At 45.9% G+C, this 24,602-nt stretch overlaps 1 protein-coding gene and 1 pseudogene across 8 annotated transcripts in view; one reads left to right on the top strand and one right to left on the bottom strand.

The window, feature by feature from the left end:
• Window positions 1-19,561, top strand: part of LTBP1 (latent transforming growth factor beta binding protein 1) — a 438,291-nt gene extending 418,730 nt beyond the window's left edge. For all 8 annotated transcript variants that reach the window (XM_038760501.1, XM_038760417.1, XM_038760246.1 and 5 more), the window contains 3 exons: window positions 8,346-8,468; window positions 15,303-15,452; window positions 18,513-19,561. In XM_038760501.1, coding sequence (XP_038616429.1) covers window positions 8,346-8,468; window positions 15,303-15,452; window positions 18,513-18,682 — 443 coding nt within the window. In that variant the 3' untranslated portion in view covers window positions 18,683-19,561. The remainder of the gene's footprint in view (window positions 1-8,345; window positions 8,469-15,302; window positions 15,453-18,512) is intronic.
• A 4,625-nt stretch (window positions 19,562-24,186) lies between these two features.
• LOC119937644 lies at window positions 24,187-24,334 on the bottom strand (annotated as a pseudogene).
• Window positions 24,335-24,602: the final 268 nt, after the last annotated feature.

Below are 24,602 nucleotides of genomic sequence, written 5' to 3'. Positions count from 1 at the left end.
AGTGGGAGATAGGACATGAAGCCAATCCCCCCTTTTCCAGCACATATATTCTCTCCTTGTTCAAGTAGCCAGTCCTTGAAGACCCAGAAGAGACTTGTGTTAAATATTGCATGAAGCAAATTAAATCTTTCCTCCTTAAATATTTTCTTGGTTCCTTCAAGAAAGTTGGTCTAGTGAATTAAGCATAAAGCAAATCCTTCATTTTCCACCTGAAATATTTTCTCTACATGAAAATATATGAGAGAGAGAGAGTGCATGAAGCAAATCTCTCCCTACTGCCTCAAATATTCTATAATCACTTGAGTGCCCAAACCTTAAAGACCCAGTAAGAAGACTGTGAGCCCACTGTTGGGTAGGGACTGTCTCTATGTGTTGCCAACTTGTACTTCCCAAGCGCTTAGTACAGTGCTCTGCACACAGTAAGCGCTCAATAAATACGATTGATGATGATGATGATGATGATGAAGGTGAGAGATAATGCATGCAACAGTCTTTTTCCTTCTCAAATATTCTTGCAGTAAAAATGTAGAATATTTTCACAAACATTTCACAGGCAATTTTCTCCTCTCACTTCTTGGTTCTAAAGGCTGATGGATTTCTTAAAAGGCTTGTCGTGAAATTTTCAGTAAACTTCTTTGGAATTTTTCTATTCTTATCAGAAAAAAATGGTTTTTTCTCTCTCAGTGTTCCTAGTCACAAAGACCTGAGATTGAGCTCTTCTTTGCTTCTGGAAATTTGATGGGTAGACAAAAGAGTTTTCCTTTATCCATCTCTTGTCCAATTATCCACAACTTGTTCCATTTTCTTCTTTAACTCTTCATTCTTCCTATTTTCTTTCCCCTTGGAAAATCCAAGCAAATTGGTCTTTGAATTTCTGTTCCAGTCTTTTCCTCAGGCACAGGTGGTATTAGATCCAACTGGCCCCTCGGGGACAGGCCAGGGCAGCACCTTGGGTGGACATAGGTGTGGCAAAGTAGGACCTGGAGTTACATAATATGGGGGTCTTTGGAGCATCACAGTACAGAGGCCATGCAAAGAGAGCAAAATCCATTTTAGTAGATGATTACATTCAGGAACATTTGGTCTGATTGCACAACGGCTTTGTAGACCTTCAACATGGTGTGTTGCTAGAAGACTCTTTATTGTCTCACAGTTACGTGACCCCTGAGCAAGCCGTATTCAAGGAACATCTCCTCCAAGAGGACTTCCCCACTAGGCCCTCATGTCCTCTTTTCTCACTCCCTTTTGCATTGCCTTTGCATTTAGATTTGCACCTTTATTCGCTGCTCCCCTTCCCCACACAGCCCCACAACAAGAATTTGTGTATTCATTCATTCATTCAATCATATTTATTGAGCACTTTCTGTGTGCAGAGCTCTGTACTAAGTGCTTAGGAAGTACAAGTTGGCAACATATAGAGACAGTCCCTACCCAACAATGGGCTCACAGTCTAGAAGGACGGGCTCACAGTCTAGAAGGATTTATTTATATTCATGTGCATTTTGCCCTCTAGACTATGGGCAGGGAGTGTGTCTACCAAGTCTGTTATACTCTTCCAAGTGTTTAGTACAGTGCGCTGCATATAGTAAGCACTCAACATTACCATTAATTGATTGCCATTCTGTCAAATCTGCCTATAGCCATGTTGACGTTTTTCATTCTGCTTTCTGCTTTTCACTATCTGGGCATCATTGGATACTGCCGAAGGAGCAGAATTTGAAGCAGCATGTGAAAATGATTGGTATAAGTTATTTCCAGATGTGGGCTGATATACAACTCTGATTTTCTTTGGTTTTCTGAAGATTTACTTGTGGGTCCACACCACTGTGACAAATTTGCAAAAAACGAAGCAGTTTTGCATAATGAGTACTGCATGGGCCTGTGTTCTAATCCCGGATCCGCTATTTGTGGGGCAAGTCACTTAACTTCTCTGTGCCTCAGTTCCCTCATCTGTAAAATGGAGATTGAGACCGTGAGCCCCCTGTGGGACGTGGACTGTGTCCAACCTGATTAGCTTGTATCTATCCCAATGTTTAGTATACAGTGCCTGACAAATAGTAGCACTTAACAAATACCTTAGGAAAAAAATGATTCGTTATCATTTGCATTTCTGCTCGTTTATGTGCCTCAAGAGCACAGTTGTTGGTGAACTACAGTGCATAGACAGCTGTCTCAATTTTTGTAGCCTTCTAGACTGTGAGCCCACTGTTGGGTAGGGACCGTCTCTAAAATGTCGCTAACTTGTACTTCCCAAGTACTTAGTACAGTGCTCTGCACACAGTAAATGCTCAATAAATACGATTGATTGTAGCCTGTTGAGGTGGAAGAGCATCTCAGTGGATTCGTCTGGTTTTCAGATCCCTTTTTGCATCTTTAGTTGTGGTGACACAAAATAGACTCCATGGGTTTGGAACGAGCCCAGAGTCCACCGTCATTCTGCTAGTGATGGAGGGAGGTAGGACAGGGCACCTTCAACTTCAACATTTTGATGCCACCCCATCATGGAATAATATGGGATTTAGGGGATTTGGTATGTTTCTCAGGACAGCTGAATTTCCAGACCTGGTTTGTTTATGGTGTTATGCTTGGAAAACAGTCTAATGGTGTTTGTTGTGTTCCTTTCATTTTTCCTGAATCTGTGACACTGCAAAGATTATTTTTGTTCTGCAATATTTTGATAATAATAATAATAATTCTGTTTATTAAGCACTTGCTATATGCCAGACACTGTATTAAACACTGGGGTGGATGCAAGCAAATTGGGTTGGACATAGTCCCTGTCCCACTTGGGGCTCGTGGTCTCAATCCCCATTTTACAGATCAGGTAACTGAGGCACAGAGAAGTGAAGTGACTTTCCCTAGGTCACACAGCAGACAAGTGGCAGAGCCAGGATTAGAACCCATGGCCTTCTAACTCCTAGGCCCACGCTCTATCCACTACATCAGTCTGCTTTACTGCAATACAGGAGGTGCATGATTGACTCTGTCCTTGCCAGCAGCAGTGAGATGCCTCCATATACCAGTGTTTCCACCACAATGGGATAGAAAGTCATTTGCACCTAAAAACTTTGGGCAGTTTGGGTTGTTGCGATATTGAAGGAGATACACTGAAGGGCAAACAAAATCATCTGGAGGTTGGAGAAGTCTCCATGAAAATAGAACCTGAAAAGTATTTGCCTCTTCTGTATTTAAAGACAAAAAAGACCAAGAGGTGATGAGATTAAAGTTTTTACAAAGGGTGTGAGCAGGGTGAACATAATTGTTCATTACCAAATGCCACACCACCAGGATTAAGGAGGATTGACTGAAAGATAATAGGCTCCAAACCAACAAAAGGAAAAATGTTTTGCAAAATGGAGGGGGAGCCTAGGGAATTTGTATCATTGGAAGTTATGCAGAAAGTAATGATAGGCTTAAAAAAGATTTTACCTATATTTTTGAATAAACAATCCCTTATCAATGGAAATGTTAGAGATGGTAAAGATTGTACACCTAATTATGCAGTTGGCTTTTGAAAAATTGTGTTTGTAAAGCACTTACTGTGTGCTAGGCACTGTGTCAGCTCTTAGAACAGTGCTTTGCACATCGTAAGCACTTAATAAATGACATTATTATTATTATTATTATTCAGTGCTGGTGTAGATAGATCATTCATTCAGTCTGTCTTATTTATTGAGTGCTTACTGTGTGCAGAGTACTGTACTAAGTACTTGGAAAATACAATACAGAAATAGAGACAATTTCTGCCCACAATGCACTTACAGTCTAGAGGGGAAGAGACAGACATCAAAACAAGTAAACAGGCATCAATATAAATAAATTATTTATTATGTATATATGTGTATACATATATATATATATATATATATATATATACATATATATAAAGTGCTGTGGGGCGGGGAGGAGGGGGAAGAGCAAAGGGAATGAGTCAAGGTGACGCAGAATGGGGGGAGCTGAGGAACAGGGGACTTAGTCTGGGACAACCTCTTGGAGGAGGTGTGCCTTCGGTAGAGTTTGGAGGGGGGAAGAGTGATTGTTTGACAGATTTGAGGAGGGAGGGGGTTTCAGGCCAGAGGTAGGATGTGGGCCAGGGGTCGGCCATGAGACAGCTGAAACTGAGGCACAGTGAGGTTAGCACCAGAGGAGCGCAGTGTGTGGGCTGGGATGTAGGAGAGAAGGGAGATGAGGTAAGAAGGGGCAAGATGATGGAGAGCTTTGAAGCCAGTAGTTAGGCGTTTTTGTTTGATATGGAGGTTGATAGGCAATCACTGGAGATTTTTTTGGGGGGGAGGGGGTGACATGCCCTGAACGTTTCTATAGAAAGATAATCCAGGCAGCGGAGTGAAGTATGGACTGAAGTGGGGAGAGGCAGAAGGTTGGAAGGTCAGAAAGGAGGTTGATGCAGTAGTTGAGTTGGGATAGGATGAGCGATTGTACTAATGTGGTAGCGGTTTAGATGGAGATGAAAGGGCAGATCTTGGTGATTTTGTGAAGGTGAGACCGGCAGGATTTGGACACAGGTTGGACACAGTCCATGTTGTATATGAGGCTCACAGTCCCATTTTTTCAGATGAGGTAACTGAGGCACAGAGAAGTTAAGCAGCATGACCAAGGTCGCATAGCCAACAGGTAGTGGAGCTGGGATTAGAACCCAGGTTCTTCTAACTCCCAGGCCTATGCTGTAGCCATTCAGCCATGCCAAGCATTCTGTTGCCACCAATGAATTCAGAATACTGAATCAATGGAGCACCGATTTGGTTTCTGTTGGTGCCGGATCATTTTGATCTGGACCAGGTTTGTTCAGTGGAATCCCTGCAGGAAATCTGGACTGTATTCCCCTTTGTTGTGGTAAGGACAGAGCCTGTGCCAGCCTTCTCCATGCTGCCTAAGACCCACTGAGAAGCAGTGTGGCTTAGTGGATAGAGCACGGGCTCTGGAGTCAGAAAGACCTGGGTTCTAATCCCCACTCTGCCACACGTCTGCTGTGTGACCTACACTTCTCTGGGCCTCATCTGTAAAAGGCGAATTAAGAGTGTGAACCCCATGTGGGAGAGGGACTCTGCCCAACCTGATTAACTTGAATCGACCCCAGCGCTTAGAACAGTGCTTGGCACATAGTAAGTGCTGAATAAGTACCATTATTGTTATTACCCATCATTCTGCCTTCCTCCTCTGCTCTCTCTATGCAGCCGCTCTCTCTATGCATCCAACTCGGGCCACTCTGCCCATTCCTCATCACCTCATCCTGGGTTCCCACGTCAGCTGACACTTTTTTGTGGGGAGCCTAAATATGGATAGGGCAGAGAGGGGTGGCGGTGGAGAAGCAGCGTGGCTCAGTGGAAAGAGCACGGGCTTTGGAGTCAGAGGTCATGGGTTCAAATCCCGGCTCCGCAACTGCCAGCTGTATGACTTTGGGCAAGTCACTTAACTTCTCTGTGCCTCAGTTACCTCATCTGTAAAATGAGGATGAAGACTGTGAGCCCCCCAGTAGGACAACCTGATCACCATGTAACCTCCTCAGCGCTTAGAACAGTGCTTTGCACACAGTAAGCACTTAACAAATGCTATTATTATTATTATTATTAGTAGTAGTACTGTGATGTGTGGAAAGCCTCCCGGGGGTCGATTTTGGCCTCATTCTGGGTGGCATGAATAATGTCCCATGCAGCCGTCTCGCCGACATCCCAACCTCGATCCTGATAACTCCAGAGGTTTGAAACTGTGAGCAAGTCCCCGTTTCTGCGTTGCAACAAATGTACCTAATGAAATCGTGGATGGAAAATGATCTCAGCTCTTAAAATGTGTAAACATTTCGGTGATTTTGGTGTCTCTCCGGGAAAATTCCAACTCTCTTTCCTCGAGTCTTAAGCAGAAATGACAACCGTTCATACTAGAGTCGTTTGCAGTTGTACACTTTCCAGTTTTCCTTCCAGCCTTGGGGAGTCTTCCAGGTTCCAATCTTTTCCTAAAACATTTAATATTCTTCATGGAAGCGTTTCACTCCAAGGTCTGCAAGGCCTTCATTTGGCTGCCAATGGTGAGGCTTCTTGTCCTGAATGGTGAATGCTTTTGCTGTGAAGTGGGAGAGGGGTGGTGAGGTAGGGAGAGACATAATCCCGGGTGTCGAGGCATCTGGTCAGTCCATAGATTTCTTTATGTAGTCGGAGAGGAGAGGAAAAAACAATGTTCTCTGGATACTCTGTGTGGAGCAGAAGGAATTTCTTCATTTATTCAATCGTATTTATTGAGTGCTTACTATGTGCAAAGCACTGTACTAAGTGCTTAGCATTGTACCAACTGTAATTACTGTGTGCAAAGTACTGTACTAACGACTTGGGCGACTACAGTATAACAATAAACAGACATATTCCCAGACCACAGTGAGCTTACAGTCTAGAAGTGAAAGAAAGATGGGGAATTTACATCTTGGCTTCGGGGATTTTTTTTTTAACGAATCTACTTGAGCACTTACTTTGGCTAAGACACTGGACTGAGCTCTGCAGAGGCATATCCATTCCATTCCTAGCTTGGGCAGTGGCTAGTGAGTGGAAGGCAATCTGCTACAAGTCAAGACTCCCCTGTGCTGGGCAGCAGCGGCATGCGAGAGAGAGTTGAGGGCAGAGATTCACGTTTACTCTGCGGAAGGAGGCAATGGTCAACCATTTCCATATTTTGACCAAGAAAACTCTATGGATACACTGCCAGAACGATTGCAGATGGAGGTGGGGTATTCTGGGGGAGATGTGCCCATGGAGTCGCTATGGGTCGGAGGTGACGTTAGATTAAGACAAGATAAGATAAGCAGAAACTGCTAGCCAAAAGGGAGGAGAAACCTCAATAGTTGCCCACAACCAACAAGCGACAAGAACATATATGCTGGGCCAGTCCTGGCCTGAGAGCTCAACCTGGACAGTAAGGGCCAGTGACGCCAGCCCCCGGGGGATACAAGTAGGATGATGACACTTGGGGAGCAGAACTTCCACTACCTAGGGCAAAGCTGTCCCCACCACCTGCTGCTCCTGAGCAAGGATCAGGAGTGTAAAATAATCGATCAATCAATCAGTGATATTTATTCAATGCTTATTATGCAGAGTACTTTTAAGCACTTGGGAGAGTACAATACAACGGAATTTGAGACATGATCCCCCTTTTTTTATAGTATTTGTTAAGCACTTCCTATGTGCCAGGCACTGTACTAATCGTTGGGGTAGATACAACTTAATCAGGTTGGATACAGTCCTTGTCCCACGTGGGGCTCGCAGTCTTAATCCCCATTTTGCAGATGAGGTAACTGAGGCACAGAGAAGTTAAGCAACATGCCCAAGGTCACGTAGCCAACAAGTGGTGGAGCCTGGTTTAGGACCTAGGTCTTTCTGACTTTATGCTTTATCCACTAGGCTACTGTAGGTGAAGCAGAGGCACAAATGCAGGTCATTTCCAGTGTCCCAGGGAGTTGCTGTGCTTGACCTCCACCGAGGGGTACAATCACCCCAGTGTCACTTTTACACACTCCTGATGTTTGCTCAGGGGCAAAAACTGCCCGTGGTAGGGGCCAAGAGAGGCATCTCCCTGCGACCCTGGAAATGGCCTGCATTGTTAATAATAATAATAATAATAATGATAATAATTGGGGTATTTGTTAAACACTTATTAAGTGCCAAGCACTATAATAAGCACTGGGATGGATACAGGCAAATAGGATGCAGTCCCTGTCCCACAAAGGGCTCACAGTCTAAAGCTTCATTTTACAGATGAGGCAATTGAGGCACAGAGAAGTGAAGCAACGTGCCCCAGGAAATGCCTCAGGTCACACAGCAGACAAGTAGCAGAGGCAGGATTAGAACCCATGACCTTCTGAAATCCAGACCCATGCTCTATCCACTATGCCATGCTGCCTCTGCTTCATCTGGGGCTTCCTGGGGGTAAAGACAAGGCATCTTTCTTCCAGGCCACTGACTTTATGACGTTTCAATGATAAGAGCGCTCAGATTGGGGTACTACTGGAAAAGTCTATTGTCCTTTTCTTCCAAATAGCTGAACCCACCTCCTCCTGGTGAGCCAAACACCCCCAGCTGGATGGCCACCCTGCATCTGCCTGGTTTTATGGTGGGAATTATGGTGGAAATTGCCCCCAGATGAGAGTCAGGTCTGTGAGACACCTTTTGATGATTTCCCAGGCTACAGTAAAAGTTGTTGCTCAGTCGATAGCCCTCTTGTAAAAGCTGGAGAGCCAACTGTGTTTCTGGAGACTGAGTTGGTCAGGCAGAGAGGGCAGATCCCGCTTCAGTGGCTGAGTTTCTTGCTTCTACTTCCGCTAATGTCACTTTCCTTCCGTCCCTTAGAGGACTACGCGCAGCTGTGCAACATCCCTGTTCCGGGATCCCGGAGGCCATATGGGCAGGATGGGCTGGTCGACTTCACCGAACACTACACCCCAGAAGCAGATCCTTACTTCGTTCAAGACCGTAAGCCAATGTTTTGCATTTCTTTAAGACCTGATTTGGGGCTTCAGATTAGATCAGTAACTCTGACTTCAGTGACAAGTCTTTACATTTTCTTTCTTTTAAGAAATGAAAACTGGCCGGTTCTGATTACCACCTCTGCCAGCATCAGAATGACTCTCATGCTATTAGATGGTGGTCTGGGTACCAAGCCAGACTCGCCTCTCTGCCCAGTTGTAGTGGAGCCAGTATGAATTCATTGAAATGGCAGAGGCATGCTCCACAAAACTGCTATTCACAAGAGGTCAAAAATGTTGCTCTCACCATTGTTCAGAAATTAAGTTTTCACATGCAACATGCTTGTTAGGGAATTGATCAAATAAGACATGATCTGTGCCAGCTTCCCAAGGATTCTGAGCAAAGCTTGGGTGGGGCAGTGATAAGTGCAGGTTCATGTCAAGTTCCCATTCAGGAAGAAAATTGCTTAGTTTATGTGACTAGAGCACAGCCTGGGAGAGAAAGCCGGGTCACACACAAATGAAAGGTTTCTGGGAGGAAAATCTAAGCATTTGGCCCCATGAAATTTGTCTGGTTAGAAAAAACACAGTCGACAAGGTGTGGTTTTACTAAGACAAGAATCAGAGAGACCCCAAATTTTTCTTCTTTTATACATGGTAAAAGCTTCTGTCCTCCAGAAAGTTCATCTCTTTTGGAAAAGTAAAAGCCTAGGAATCTGTGATAAGTCAGGAGACTTTTTAGAGTATGTATCCCTACAGCTAAGATGCCTTCCTAAGAGCACTATAAACCTAATTACAACAACACAGGAATAATAATAATGGTACTTATTAAGCTAAGCATATATTCAACTTTTGGGGTATAGTACATGCAAATTGGACACACTTCCTGTCCCACCTGAGAATCACAGTCTATGTAGAAGTGAAACAGGAATTTAATTCCCATTTTACAGCTGAGGAAACTGAGGCCCAGAGAATTGACTTGTCCAAGGTCCTACAGCAAGCAAGTGGTGGAGCAGGAACTACAACCCAGGTCCTCTGACTCCGAGGCTCAGGATCTTTCCACTAGTCCGCCAACTAATGAGTGTGTTTGCTTACAATTCAGCCCCATTGGAAATGTGTGCTGTTAAACTGATATGGGATGCAGACAATATTCATTTGGCAACTTTTCTAGGAGATGAAGACACTGATTTGTTTACAGAGTTAATATTCAGTTCAATTTCCCCATCCATTCCAGAGAACAGAGGGCCCTAGAGGTAGCAAACCCTCCTTTGCCTAAGCCAGAAGAGGTGGAGAAGCTGGCATACTTAGTAGGGTTAGGTCTGGCACCCTTTCTGGTCCTGTCTTCCCTAGCCCTCTTGGGGCCCTCACGCCTGCGCTGCCTCCAAGACCAGAGCCAATCCATGGCAGGTGGGAAGGCCCCAGCACTCTCCCCTGTCCTGCCTCACCTTGCCCCACATCTGACCAGGAAACCCATACAGCCAAGTGGGGGGAAAATAAAGAGGGGCTGAGAGACAGCTGCCAAATGACCATCATGGTACCAGTCTCATTTTCAGGCCCGTTTGCAGGGGATTGTTAGTGGAACTTCATTTTGGTCATTCTACCCTGTTTGACTTTAACATGCCAGATTGGGCAGCCGGCAGCCATTCATTCAATCGTATTTATTGAGTGCTTACTGTGTGCAGAGCACTGTATTAAGCACTTGGGAGAGTACAATACAGCAGTAAACAGACACATTCCCTGCCACTGTGAGCTTATAGTCTAGGTGGAGGAGACCGACACAAATACAAATAAATAAAATTACAGATATGTACCTAAGTGCTGTGGAACTGGGAGGGAGGAAGAGCAAAGGAAACAAGTCAGGGTGATGCAGAAGGGAGAGGGAGCTGAAGAATGGTGGGGCTTAGTCTGGAAAGGCCTCTTGGTGGAGATGTGCCTTCAATAAGGCTGTGAAGGCAGGGAGAGTAATTGTCTGTTGGATTTGAGGAGGGAGGGCATTCCAGGACAGAGGCAGAATCTGGGCAAGGGATCGGCAGCAAGATGAAGCAGCATGACTTCGTGGATAGAGTATAGGCTTGGGAGTCAGAAGATCATAGATTCTAATCCCAGTTCCACCACTTGTCTGCTGTGTGATCTGGGGCAAGTCACTTCACTTCTCTGGGCCTCCATTACATCATCTGTGAAATGGGGATCAAGACTGTGAGCCCCATGTAGGACAGGTACTGTGTACAAGCCAGTTTGCTTGTATCCACCCCAGCACTTAGTACATCCCTGGCACATAGTAAGCGCTTTACAAATACCGTAATTATCATTATGATTATTAAGATAGGTAAGATTAAGGCTCAGTGAGAAGGTTAGCACTAGGGGAACAAAGTATGCGGGCTAGATTGTAGAAGGAGAGAAATGAGGTGAGGTAGGAGGGGGCAAGGTGATGGAGTGCCAATGGTGAGGAGTTTGTGTTTGATGCAGAGTTGGATGGGCAACCACTGGAGTTTTTTTTTTAAGGAGCAGTGACATGTCCTGAACGTTTTTGTAGAGAAATGATCCGGACGGCAGGCTGAAGTATGGACTGGAGTGGGGAAAGACAGCAGGCTGGGAGGTCAGCAAGGAGGCTAATGCAGTAACCCAGGTGGATTAGAATAAGTGATTGTATTAACGTAATATCAGTTTGGATGGAGAGGAAAGGGCAGATTTTAGTGATGTTGTGAAGGTGGGACCGACAGGATTTAGTGATGGATTGAATATGTGGGTTGAATGACAGAGAGGAGTTAAGGATAACACCAAGGTTATGGGGTTGTGAAACAGAAAGATGGTGGTGCCATCTACAGCGTGGCTCAGTGGAAAGACCTCGGGCTTTGGAGTCAGAGGTCGTGGGTTCGAATCCCAGCTCCTCCATGTGTCTGCTGTGTGACCTTGAGCAAGTGACTTAACTTCTCTGTGCCTCAGTTACCTTATCTGTAAAATGGAGATTAAGGCTGTGAGCCCCACGTGGGACAACCTGATCACCTTTCATCCCTCCCAGCGCTTAGAACAGTGCTTTGCACATAGTAAGCGCTTAACAAATGCCATCATTATTATTATTCTTATTATTATCTAACAATGGTGGGAAAGTCAGGGGGAGGACAGGGTATGCATGAGAAGATAAGGAGTTCTATTTTGGCCATGTTAAGTTTGAGACAACAGAAGAACATCTAAGTCGAGATGTCTTGAAGTGGCTTGGCTCAGTGGAAAGAGGCACGGGCTTGGGAGTCAGAGGTCATGGGTTCAAATCCTGGCTCTGCCACTTGTCAGCTGTGTGACTTTGGGCAAGTCACAACTTCTCTGTGCCTCAGTTCCCTCATCTGTAAAATGGGGATTAAGACTGTGAGCCCCACGTGGGACAACCTGATCACCTTGTATCCCCCCCAGCACTTAGAACAGTGCTTTGCATATAGTAAGCACTTAACAAATGCCATTATTATTATTATTAAAGGCAGGAGGAGATGCGAGACTGGAGAGAGGGAGAGAGATCAGGGCTGGAGGTGAAGATTTGGGTATCCACCTCATAGAAATGATACTTGAAGCCATGAGAGTGAACAGGTTCTCATAGGGAGTAGGTATAGATGGAGAACAGAGGGGGACCCAGAATTGAACCCTGAGGGACCCCCACAGTTAGAAGGTGGGAGGCAAAAAAGGAGCCCTTGAAGGAGACTGAGAATGAATGTCCAGAGAGATAAGAGGATATCCAGGAGAGGATAGAGTCAGTGAAGCCAAAGTTGGATAACATTTCCAAGAGAAGGGGGTGGTCCACAGTGATGAAGGCAGCTGAGAGGTCAAGGAGGATTAGGATGGAGTAGGAGCCATTGGATTTGGCAAGAAGGAGATCATTGGTGAACTCTGAGTGGGTGGTTTCTGTGGAGGGAAGGGCCAGAAGCCAGATTGAAGGGGAGTCAAGGAGAGAATTGGAGGAGAGGAACTTGAGATAGCAGGTGTAGATGACTCACTCGAGGAGTTTGGACAGGAATGGTAGGAGGGAGATAGGGTGATAACTGGAGGGAGCTGTAGTGTCAAGGAAGGGTTTTTTTCAAAATAGGGGGGACATGCACATGTTTGAAAGCAGTGGGGAAGAAGCCATTGGAGAATGAATGGTTGAAGATGTTGATCAGGGAGGAGAGAAGGGAGGGGGTGAGCATTTTGATATAATGTGAAGGAATGGGGTTGGGTGCCCAGCTGGAGGGGGTAGCTTTTGAAAGGGGGCAGGAGATGTCCTTTAGAGTTACTTCTGGGAAAGATGGAAGAGTTGAAGAGGGGATTGAGATGGGGAAGGACTGAGGAGGGGCAGGGGCAATTTTAGAGAGCTCACACCTGATGGTGTCAATTTTCTTAATAAAGTAGGTGGCCAGATCACTGGGGGCCTGGGGGACTCTGAGGGCTGCCCAAGGTCCTCCTGGCAGGCAGTGGGATCCAAGGGCTGACCTGCTGGCAAGGTAGTTGTGGGCCTTGTGGTGATACAGGTACCTGGGGCGTTCAATCACTCTCCCTAAAAGGACCTAAAGCTAAAGCGGCACCTTCTCCTGGAAGATTCAGTTCAGAAGGCCCTCCCAGTGCAGGTGTAGAACCAACAGAGCAGATAGCAACAATAATAAGTATGGTACTTGTTAGGTGACAAGCACTGTTCTAAGCAGTGGTAAAGATAGAAGTTAATCAGGTTGGACAAAGTTCCTGTCCTGTATGGGGCTCACAGTCTTAATCCCCATTTTACAGATGAGGTAACTGAGACCCAGAGAAGTGAAGTGACTTGTCCAAAGTCACAGTGGAGAAGTGAGGGAGTTGGGATAAGAACCCAGATCCTTCTGACTCCCAGGAATGTGCTCTATCCACTAAGCCATACTGCTGCTCCTTCTAGTAGCACTAGCAGGGTGAATCCTTCAGCCAGGATGGTGGAAGGTGAGGGAGGCTTTTCTGAGATACAGCTGCACTATTTCCTATAAAGTAACTTTTGGGATCAACTACACTGCAGAGCCGCACATAAGGTTTCAAGCAGGGTGACTGGCATTCAGAAATGCAGGTGTGGTGTCACGGTCCATGGAAGTGGTTATTCCATCACCATCCTAGCTAAGGTTCTCAGCACCCTGATTAGTAGAGAAAACCCCTGGCTCTGAGCAACCTCCTCCTTAGGGAACCTGCATTGAGGGTCAGTCTTGTGTTCACCTGGGAGAGAATGAACATCTAAAGTGAGAAGGAGAGTGGCCTAGTGGATAGATCACAGGCCTGGGCATCAGAAAGACCTGGGTTCTAATGCTTGCTCCACCACTTGTCTGCTGGGTGACCTTTGGAAACTCATTTCACTGTTTTCTCATCTGTAAAATGGGGATTAAGACTGTGAGCCTCATGTGGAGCACTTAACTTCTCTGGGCCTCAGTTACCTCATCTGTAAAATGGGGATTAAAACTGTGAGCCCCCCATGGGACAACCTGATCACCTTGTAACCTCCCCAGTGCTTAGAACAGTGCTTTGCACATAGTAAGCGCTTAACAAATACCATTATTATTATTACCAAGCACTTGGGAGAGTACAACGGCTCTGCCCTCTGGAAAAAAAAAAACCCTCAAGATGGTATCAATCCCCCCACATGCTGGTTCTGCTGCCACCTTCAGTATTACTGGGAAAGCAAGCACAGTCATCACTTTCTCTAGCTGTGTAAGATTTTGATTTTTGTTACTTAAAAGGCTATTGTTTGGAAGAGAAATGAGACACTACATCACCAGAGTATCTGGGTCACTCTCAGTTCACGTTAAAACAACCTTCAACTCCGGGAAGGGAGTTGAAACACTCATGGGGCCTGGATGAGTGATGCTGAATTACTGAAGGTTCAGTTACTTGTACATTCCCCAAATAAGGTTTCTCCACCTCCAACTCTAGTGCAGAAGAATGAGGATGGCTCTACCTAAAAACAAAACAGATTTTGCAAAGTGGTTTGGTTTTCCTCATGCTTTAGGCTGACCTCTAGTCCCAGCTTCTTCTAACTGCCTAGCCACAACTTCAGAGTCCAGCATGAACAGGTAGGGTTTCATCCCGCACATGTAGTGGGGCTTCTGGGGTACAGGGGGTCACTCTCCTGACCCATAGTGACCTACCTCCCAATCCCAGAAAACTCAACACACACCTGTGCCAGTGTGACTGAGGAGTCCAGATATGGATACGCTTGAAGCTCAGACATCGGGTCTGGAAACTTTCTAGTGTGGAGTCTCTGGAATTAGGGTGGTGAACATTGCATGAAAGTGCTTCCTTTTTAATTAGGCAGAGAAGAACTGAGCCCTTTATTTCTTCTATCAATATCTGCCTCCCCATAAAGACAGTAAGCTCCTTATGGGCAGGGATTATGTCGACCAACTCTTTTGTACTGAACTTTCCCAAGAGCTTAGTATAATGCTCTGCACATAGTAGGTGTTCAATAAATACCATTGATTGATTGATGTTGGGATTTGCTAGTACGTGTTCAATAAATACCACTGATTGATTTTTGGATTTGCTCTTTTGGTCCCTGCATGGTGAAGAAGCTCTTGATTTCTTTGATTCAGTATACTGATTTTCATGCTGAAAGATGATAGAATTGCCAAGTGTAAAGGGTATGATACAGTAGTTCATTTTTTCATGTTTCTAAAAATGAAACTGTAGTTAGTTTTTAGCTCTTCTTTCTCTTTTCAAATTGCTAGCTCACTTCAGAGTAATGACTTGATAGATTTTTTGAAACCAAAGCAGTCATTCCACGGAACTGTTAACTCCCAAGTGTCACGGAGCTTTAGAGAACACTGGTAAATGGTTTTTTTTAACTCACTGTGCTTCTGACACCTTCTCTTCCCAGGTTTTCTGAATAGCTTTGAGGAGCTACAGGCTGAAGAATGTGGCATCCTTAATGGGTGTGAAAATGGCCGCTGCGTCAGGGTGCAAGAGGGCTACACTTGCGACTGCTTCGATGGCTATCACCTGGACATGACCAAAATGACCTGTGTCGGTGAGAACAAAATGGTGCCAGATCCTAGTAGAGGCTAGCATCAATTTGGGAATGGATCACAAAGCAATGCAGATCACTTTGGCACTGAATAGTTGGGAAGGGTAGAGAAAATTGGAAGAGGACTAAATTATCAAGACATTTAGGAGACCTGCCACCTCCACTTTACTGCTGTGGCCTGGAATTATAGGATACATGACCTCTCACCTATTCAAAACATTTCACATTTCCTTCTGCCTCCATGGCATCTCCACAGCAACGCCCCACTGCACCTTAAACTCAATCTGGCATCTTCCCAACTTTCCCACCACCCTGTCCAGAAACTCCTCTCTCTCTCTTCTCCCACTTAGTCTGTCACTAAATCCTGTTGGGATTTCCCCAACTATACTTGTTCATATTATATTATTTATGTACATTTATATTATATTTCTGAGCCTTTTTAGCTACCTCTATGACCATGACCCTAGCTTAAGCCTGTCACTTCTTCCTACATCCTGCCACCTTCCTAAAAGAACATACTATTCCCTTCCTCAAATCCTTCAAAAGCCCTATACTCCTGCCTTGGCATCAGGGCTCTCCCACTGCTGCTTTTCTCTTACCTGTCTGCTCCTCTCTCAGACACACTCTCATGGCCTCTGCTCCTACGAAGCTGCCCTCCTCCTTGTCTCCATCCCTGCCTCGAGCACCCTCTGTGAGGAGACATTTCCTGATGAATCGTCACCTCTTCTGATTATGACACCTCTCCTCAGTCACCCTGAGCGCTCACACTTATCCTGGTTTATCCAGTGGCCTGCTTTTATTTTGTTCTTCTCTACACCCTTTGAGGGCAGGGAATCACAGAAGGTGTTTGCCAGCTACCAGTGATGATGAGGGTAATGGTAATGAGGTCTTGGACCTCAGCCTCTCCCCAGAGTGAAGTAGTGGCTTCAACCACCTGCGCTTAGTACAGTGTTCTGCACACAGTAAGTGCTCAATAAATACAATTGAATGAATGAATGAAAAGTGATATCAGGTGGCGGGAAGGAGAACAGTAGGCAGCAGCTTGGACAATTAGTCTTCTGGTTCTGAAATGTGAATGCTAGCAGAATTAATCATGTTTATTAAGCACTTACTTTGTGCACAGCACTGTACTAAGCACTTGGGAGACTACAGTATGACAACAGACAAATTCCCTGCTCCCAAGGAGCTTGCAGTCTAGTGGGGGTGACAGACATTAAAATAAATAAATTACAGATAAGAACAATAAGTGCTGAGGGTAGGGAGTGAATAAAGGGAGCAAATCAAGGAGATGTAGAAGGGAGTGGGAGAAAAGGAAATGAGGGCTTAGTTCAGGGTAGGTCTTTTGGAGGACATGTGCCATCAATAAGTCTTGGAAGGTGGGGAGAGTAATTGTCAGATACAAAGAGGAAGGGCATTCCAGGCCAGAGGCAGGAAGTGGACAAGGGGCATAGATGAGATCAAGGTACAGGGAGTAGGGTGGCATTAGAGGAATAGGGTGGCATTAGAGAAGCAGCATGGCTCAGTGGAAAGAGCATGGGCTGCGGAGTCAGAGGTCAGGGGTTCAAATCCTGGCCCCGCCAATTGTCAGCTGTGTGACTTTGGGCAAGTCACAACTTCTCTGTGCCTTAGTTACCTCATCTGTAAAATGGGGATTAAGACTGTGAGCCCCCTGTGGGACAACCTGATCACCTCGTAACCTCCCCAGTCCTTAGAACAGTGCTTTGCAAATGGGAAGTGCTTTATAAATGCCATCATTATTATTATTATTAGAGGAGCGAAGTGTGCAGGCTAGGGTGTAGTAGGAGCAGCGAGATGAGGTAGGAGGGGACAAGGTGATTGTAGGCAGGGATTGCTACTCTATTGTTGTATTTTACTTTCCCAAGCACTTAGTATAGTGATCCGCACAGTACGTGCTTAATAAATATGATCGAATGAATGAATGAGCCCTTTAAAACCGAGGGTAAGAAGTTCCTGTTAGATGTGTAGGTGGATGAGTAACCACTTAGTTTTTGAGGAGTGGGGAAAGATGGACAGAACATTTTTGTAGAAAAATGATTCAGGCAGCAGAGTGAGGTATGGACTGGAGTGGACAGAGACAGGAGGCAGGGAGGTCAGTAAGGAGGCTGATATAGTAATCAAGCCTCCCAGAGAAGCCTACAAATTCCCCCTCAGTCACCTTGGGCTTCCCTTGAGATACTTCCTGCTTCTGCCCCAAAGCTGAACGTGGTGATGCAAACTCTAGCTCTGCCACCTCTAGGCCTCAAGCCCATAGCTTTCACACACACTCTGCCCGTGCCCCCACTTTCTCTAACAGATTTTCTTCATTACGAGCCCGGGAGCAGCGCCCAGCACAGAGAGATGAAAGGCAGGTGCTAGCACTGATTTGTGAGCTGAACTGTCTCGCCTCTTTCCTTCCCATTAAGCATGTGTGCGGCTTGCTATAAATCCTGTCTGCTCTTCCCCTCTCAAGTGTTGTAATGGCTAGTGTGAGTACATCAAGCAGTGTGCCTCAGTGGAAAGAGCACGGGCTTTGGAGTCAGAGGTCATGGGTTCAAATCTTGGCTCTGCCAACTGTCAGCTGTGTGACTTTGGGCAAGTCACTTAACTTCTCTGTGCCTCAGTTACCTCATCTGTAAAATGGGGATTAAAACTGTGAGCCCCCCGTGGGACAACCTGATCACCTTGTAACCTCCCCAGCGCTTAGACCAGTGCTTTGCACATAGTAAGCACTTAAATACCATCATTATTATCACTTTCATACACATGGAATCCCAGAGCTAGAAGAGGGCTCCAGAGATCAATTAGTCCAGCCCTCTGTTCCCAAGCAGCACAGGGCCTAAATCATGCCACACCCATAAGGGTATTCTTGGTTCTTAAAGATCTTCCCTCCCAAATATCCTCTTCCATGTACCTGTCTCCTCAGTTGAAAATAAAGGGCTACCTGTTCTCTGAGTGAACAGAGGATGGGCTGGGGGAGACGCAAACACTCACGTCACACTGTCTTTCGGTGGGTTGCAGTCTAGAGGCGGCCGGTTTTATCTGTCCACTCTGGTGTTGTTACAGATGTAAATGAATGCAATGAGCTGAACAGCAGAATGTCCCTCTGCAAAAACGCCAAGTGCATCAACACCGAAGGTTCCTACAAGTGCCTGTGTCTGCCGGGCTATGTCCCTTCAGACAAGCCGAACTACTGCACGCCCCTAAATTCAGAGAAAGACATGGACCTGAAGTAGAGATCCACCTACGTAACCTGTGCCCGTATACTCTGCACTGTATACAGAAAGAGGAAGAAATGTATTATACTTGAGAAGATACACCTAGTCCAGAGGTTGGCAGCCTGCCTTCGTGGGGTCTGAAAAGTGAGATGGGATCATCGCTACGCGCCGGCTTCACTGAAGCTGCACGAGCAAAGGACTTGGTGTGGCTCAAATAATCAGATAAATAAGGTAGTATGTTCCTATGTAAAGTTCAGTGGAAAAATAGGCAGAACAGTGCTGTTATTTTAAACAGAAGGGTTTTGTTTTTTTGTTTTTTTTTCTATTGCTTGATTAAATTTGGCATTTTACTCGTGGTGGAAATATTGTATATTCTGCATCTGTATTTTGATTGTGCAGTTCTCTGGCTACTGTTTTCTTTCAGATCTTTTGTATCTAAAGAGCAAACTTTTGAGGAGACATTGCTAAACTGTTGTACAAGTACTGTCATAGGGGCACTGCTCCTCCTGGTCTGAACAACAATGCTCAGTGACTCTTTTTCATTCTAATTGTCTGCCCTGTGGAGCAGGCACTGTTTTGGGGGTTTTATGGTTATGTTTTTTTTCTGGTTTTGTTTTTATAGTTTTTATACACCGTGGAGGAAAGTCCTTTATATCCATGTTGTACTCTGTCTGCTCTTTCACTGCATGGACAACCCCCTGCCCCTTCGCGACCAGGCATCCACACTGTTGGTAGGCCTGGTGAGCCCCTCTGTACATTGAAATGGGAGAACAGAGAGCCCGCATCTATATTGTAATGTGTACATTGGACACAGAAAGAGACCTTAGGATATGTCCCTAACATATTAAAACTGTATATTAAAACAATAAAAAATAAATCACCTTTTTTTTTTTTTTAGAAAAAAAAAGCCTGAGCGTAAATTCATTCTTTTTTCAGCTTTGGTTTGGATACGCATGCTGCTCTGTGATGCACTGGCTGGTTAAAGACTGGGATGGTCTAGGCTAGGCTAGCCCCACGCATAGAGATGTAGGAAGAAATTTCCGGAATCTCCAGAACTAGAAATTGTTCAGGACACCTCCAGGAAGAAAGATGTTAATCACTCACCAGATGACAGCAGCTGCCCCCCAGCAAGGGGGGACTTTAAGAATGGAGGCGGAAGCTAGAAAAGTCAATCATCATCAATGGTATTAAGTACTTACTGTGTGCAGAGCACTGTACTAAGCACTTCAGAGAGCACAAATAGGGTTGATAGAAGTTAGTTCAAGCCTGCACCTAGAAGAGAAAGATGTTTGTTAATTGGTGTTGTCCTGGAGAGCTGAATCTCATGCTGGAATAGTGTGTTGGCAGCAGCATGGGGCTGGGAGTCCAAATGATAGGGGTTCTAATCCCAGCTCAGTGACTTGTCTGGTGTGTGATGTTGGGCAAGTCACATCACTTCTCTGAACCTCAGTTCCCTTATTTGTAAAATGGGGATTAAGACTGTGAGCCCCCCGTGGGACAGGGACTGGGTCCAACCCAATTAGCCTTTATCCCCCTCCCAGTGCTTAGTACAGTGCCTGGCACATAGTAAGCACTTAAGCACCACAATTTTTATTATTATGTCCCCCGGGGAAGCTGCTGTGTGGCCTTGAGAATTTAACTGCTCTGTGCACCTCAGTTTCCTCATCTGTAAAATGGGGATTCAATGCCTGTTCTCCCTCCTACATAGATTGTGACAGGGACTGTATCTTATTTGTACCTACCCCAGGGCTTAGCATAGAGTTAGCACTTAACACATACCGTCGTGATTTGATGTTTATTCCCAAATGTACCTTCAGATTCCATTAGCCAGCTCCTGTGGATGTTGAGCTGGGTACCTGCCGAGTGCCAAAAACCGGGCTGTGTGAAGTGAACCTGCTAATTCAAAGATATTTGTTAGCACTTGGAGGAGGCTGAGTCTTAGGCCTGGCCTGGCCAGCCAGCCTGCAGGGTTGGTTAGCCGAACCCCCAAATCCCTCCTGTCCCCCTAGGACATAGCAAGCCTAAGGATCACCTAAGGTAGCAAACAATTAGGGCAACTGACTCCCAACCAAATCCCTAGCATAAATGTGGGATACTCTGGGTATTAGGTCCCTGGCCTTTCAAAGGGCCTCCTGCCTCAGACAGCACCCCAGAAAATGCCCACTGCTGCTGCAAGTGCCTCCGCACACATTTACTTACCCCCAGCACTTCTCTGGACAGACAATCATCCATAAGTTGGAAACAGGATGGCGGCTCCCCGCTGGTCCACTTTGGGGGACACACGGCAGAGGTTGCTGGTGACCATGGGCCGGCTCTCAGCCCCACCTTGGGAAGAGGGTGTGAGGAGGTCACTGTGCCAGGGCTGGGGCAAACGTGAGGCAGTAGGGGGGTGGGGAGTACCCAGTTTCCCGGTGGTGATTCAAGTGTGCATTGGTGAGTTCGACTCAAGATGAATGAGCTCAGCATCTGCCCTCACTGCATCCACTTCTCCTGTAACATAGAAACAGCATGGCCTAGTGGATAGAGCATGAGCCGGTGAGTCAGAAAGACCGGTGTTCTGATCCCAGCTCTGAACCTTGTCTGCTGCATGACCTTGGGCAAGTCACATCACTTCTCTGGGCCTCAGTTACCTGCTCTGTAAAATGGGGATTAATCAATCAATCAATCGTATTGAGTGCTTACTGTGTGCAGAGCACTGTACTAAGCGCTTGGGAAGTACAAGTTGGCAACATACAGAGACAGTCCCTACCCAACAGTGGGCTCACAGTCTAGAAAGGGGAGACAGAGAACAAAACAAAACATATTAAAACAAAATAAATAGAATAGATATGTACAAGTAAAATAAATAGAGTAATAAATATGTACAAACATATATACATATATACAGGCGCTGTGGGAAAGAGAAGGAGGTAAGACGGTGGGTATGGAGAGGGGGATGGGGGGAGAGGAAGGAGGGGGCTCAGTGTGGGAAGGCCTCCTGGAGGAGGTGAGCTCTCAGTAAGGCCTTGAAGAGAGGAAGAGAGCTAGCTTGGCGGATGGGCAGAGGGAGGGCATTGCAGGCCAGGAGGATGACAGAAACTGTGTCCAACCTGACCAGCTTGTATCTACCCCAGCACTTACTACAGTGCCTGGCACACACTTCACAAACACCTTAATGAAAAAACAGTCCTTCCCACTCACAGAAATGCTCAGTCCACTCTGCCTTGACCGATGCGGCACCGCACAAGGGTAAAACTGGTCTTTTTGCCATGGCATTTCGTTCCAGCATGACAGACAGACACATGGTGCTAGAAGAATGGTTCCCTGGGTCTGAAAAGGCTTCCTTGCTAAACCTGTAGTGAAAACATGCATTAGGGCAGAATCAGATGTTCATGGTCTTACCAAACCCCCAGAGGCCTGATGACTTTCCTTGGAAAGCTGCAGTTTGACAAGTTCAACAAAGGACAGGGGGAGGAGAGAAATAAGTTTATGATCATGCTGAGAAGCAGCTTGGCTTACTGAATAATAATAATAATAATGGCATGTGTGAATGATGACATTTTATTAAGCACTTACTATGTGCAAAGCACTGTTCTAAGCGCTGGGGAGGTTACAAGGAGATGAGGTTGTCCCACGGGGGGCTCACAGTCTTAATCCCCATTTTACAGATGAGGGAACTGAGGCACAGAGAAGTTAAGTCACTTGCCCAAAGTCACACAGCTGACAATTGTCAGAGCCCATGACCCCTGACTCCAAAGCCCGTGCTCTTTCCAGTGAGCCACGTTGCTTCTCTAAGCTCAGTAAGTTAAGCGCTTACTATGTGCAAAGCACTGTACTAAGCGCTGAATAGAGCATGGGCTTGAGAGTCAGAGGACTTGGGTTCTAGTCCTGGCTCCACCAGCTGTCTCCTGGGCAGATCTCTTCTTTGGGTCTCAGTTACCTCATCTGTAAGACTGTGAGCCCCATGGGGGACACAGACTGTGTCCAAACTGATTCGCTTAGGTTACCCCAGCACTTAGTAAAGGGCCTGGCACACAGTAATACCACTTATATACCATAAAATAAAATAAAAATAATCATTATCAATTGTACCCTGTGAATATTTACTATGCGTATAACACTGCATTAGGCACTTGGACAATGTGCAATAGGCAGAAGAGACACGATCTCTTCCCTCAAAGATTTTACACTTTCATTTATTCATTCAATTGTATTTATTGAGCACTTACTGTGGGCAGAGCACTGTACTAAGTGCTTGGGAAGTACAAGTCGGCAGCATATAGAGACGGTCCCTACCCAACAATGGGGTCACAGTCTAGAAGGGGGAGACAGACAACAAAACAAAACATATTAACAAAATAAAATAAATAGAATAGTAAATATGTACAAGTGAAATAGAGTAATAAATCTGTACAAACATATATACAGGTGCTGTGGGGAGGGGAAGGAGATAGGGCAGGGGGGATGGGGAGGGGGAGAAGAAGGAGGGGGCTCAGTCTGGGAAGGCCTCCTGGAGGAGGTGAGCTCTCATTAAGGCTTTGAAGGGAGGAAGAGAACTAGCTTGGTGTATGGGCGGAGGGAGGGCATTCCAGGCCAGGGGGAGGATGTGGGTCGGGGGTTGACGGCGGGACAGGAGAGAACGAGGCACGGTGAGGAGGTTAGTGGCAGAGGAGCGGAGGGTGTGGGCTGGGCTGGAGAAGGAAAGAAGGGAGGTGAGGTAGGAGGGGGCGAGGTGATGGAGAGCTTTGAAGCCGAGAGTGAGGAGTTTTTGCCTGATGCGTAGGTTGACTGGTAGCCACTGGAGAGTTTTGAGGAGGCGAGCAACATGCCCAGAGTGTTTCTGCACAAAGATGGTCCAGGCAGGGGCATGAAGTATAAGTGGGGAGAGACAGGAGGATGGGAGATCAGAGAGGAGGCTGATGCAGTAATCCAGTCGGGATAGGATGAGAGATTCAAGGAGAGCAGAAATTACTGGAGAGGGAAGTGGAGAAGATCAAGTCACAGAGTGACAGAAGTTCAAAGACAGACATGCTGGGCCGTTATTTAAAAAGCCCACACAGCCCGTCTAGACTGTGAGCCCATTGTTGGTTAGGGACCATCTCTGTATGTTGATGATTTGTACTTCCCAAGTGCTTAGTACAGTGCTCTGCACACAGTAAGTGCTCAATAAATATGATGGAATGAATGAACCCTGAGTATTTACAGGGTGTGGAACAGTCTACCAGTCATCTCCTAGGTTTGAAGGTGGTGTACTGAAAGCACTACACACAGTAAGCACTCAATAAATACTATTGAATGAATGAATATAATAAAAGGCCCTCTTGTTTTGTCATGCCATCGAGTTGTCTCCGACCCATAGCAACGTCATGGACACATCTCTCCCAGAACACCCCACCTCCAACAGCAATCGTTCTGGTAATGTATCCATTAGAGTTTTCTTGGGCAAAATACGGAAGTGGTTTACCACTGCCTCCTTCTGTGCAGTAAACTTGAGTCTCCGCCCTCGACTCCCATGACACTACTGCCAGCACAGGTGAGTTTTGACTTGTAGCAGATTGCCTTCCACTCGCTAGCCACTGCCCAAGCTAGGAATGGAATGGAATGGAATGGATGGGCCTCTGCTTGACTCTCCCTCCCATAGTCGAGACTGGTAGAGTACTGGAAACTCTCCAGGTACGATTCTGAGAGGGTAAAAGGCCCTCTAGGAAAAACAGTAGATGCTGATTATATACAAAAAGTGGGAGCACCGGGTGGAGCAAAAGCGAAAAAATAAATAAATGAATAATTAAGAGTAGTATGTACACCTCCCTGCACCACACCACTATTGCTCCAGAAAAGGGACACACCAATTGAAAAAATCAGACTGCCCAGTAAAAAATGGCTTCTGTACTGACCAATGACATCCTGAGAATTTGCCTTTTTTTCTGCTGAGACAGATGAATTTGTCACTTGCAGGCTC

The sequence above is a fragment of the Tachyglossus aculeatus genome, chromosome 1 (genome assembly GCF_015852505.1).
Source record: "Tachyglossus aculeatus isolate mTacAcu1 chromosome 1, mTacAcu1.pri, whole genome shotgun sequence".
NCBI lineage: Eukaryota > Metazoa > Chordata > Mammalia > Monotremata > Tachyglossidae > Tachyglossus > Tachyglossus aculeatus.
The sequence above is the reverse complement of the archived record's forward strand: the minus strand, read 5'-3'. Positions and strand labels throughout refer to the sequence as shown.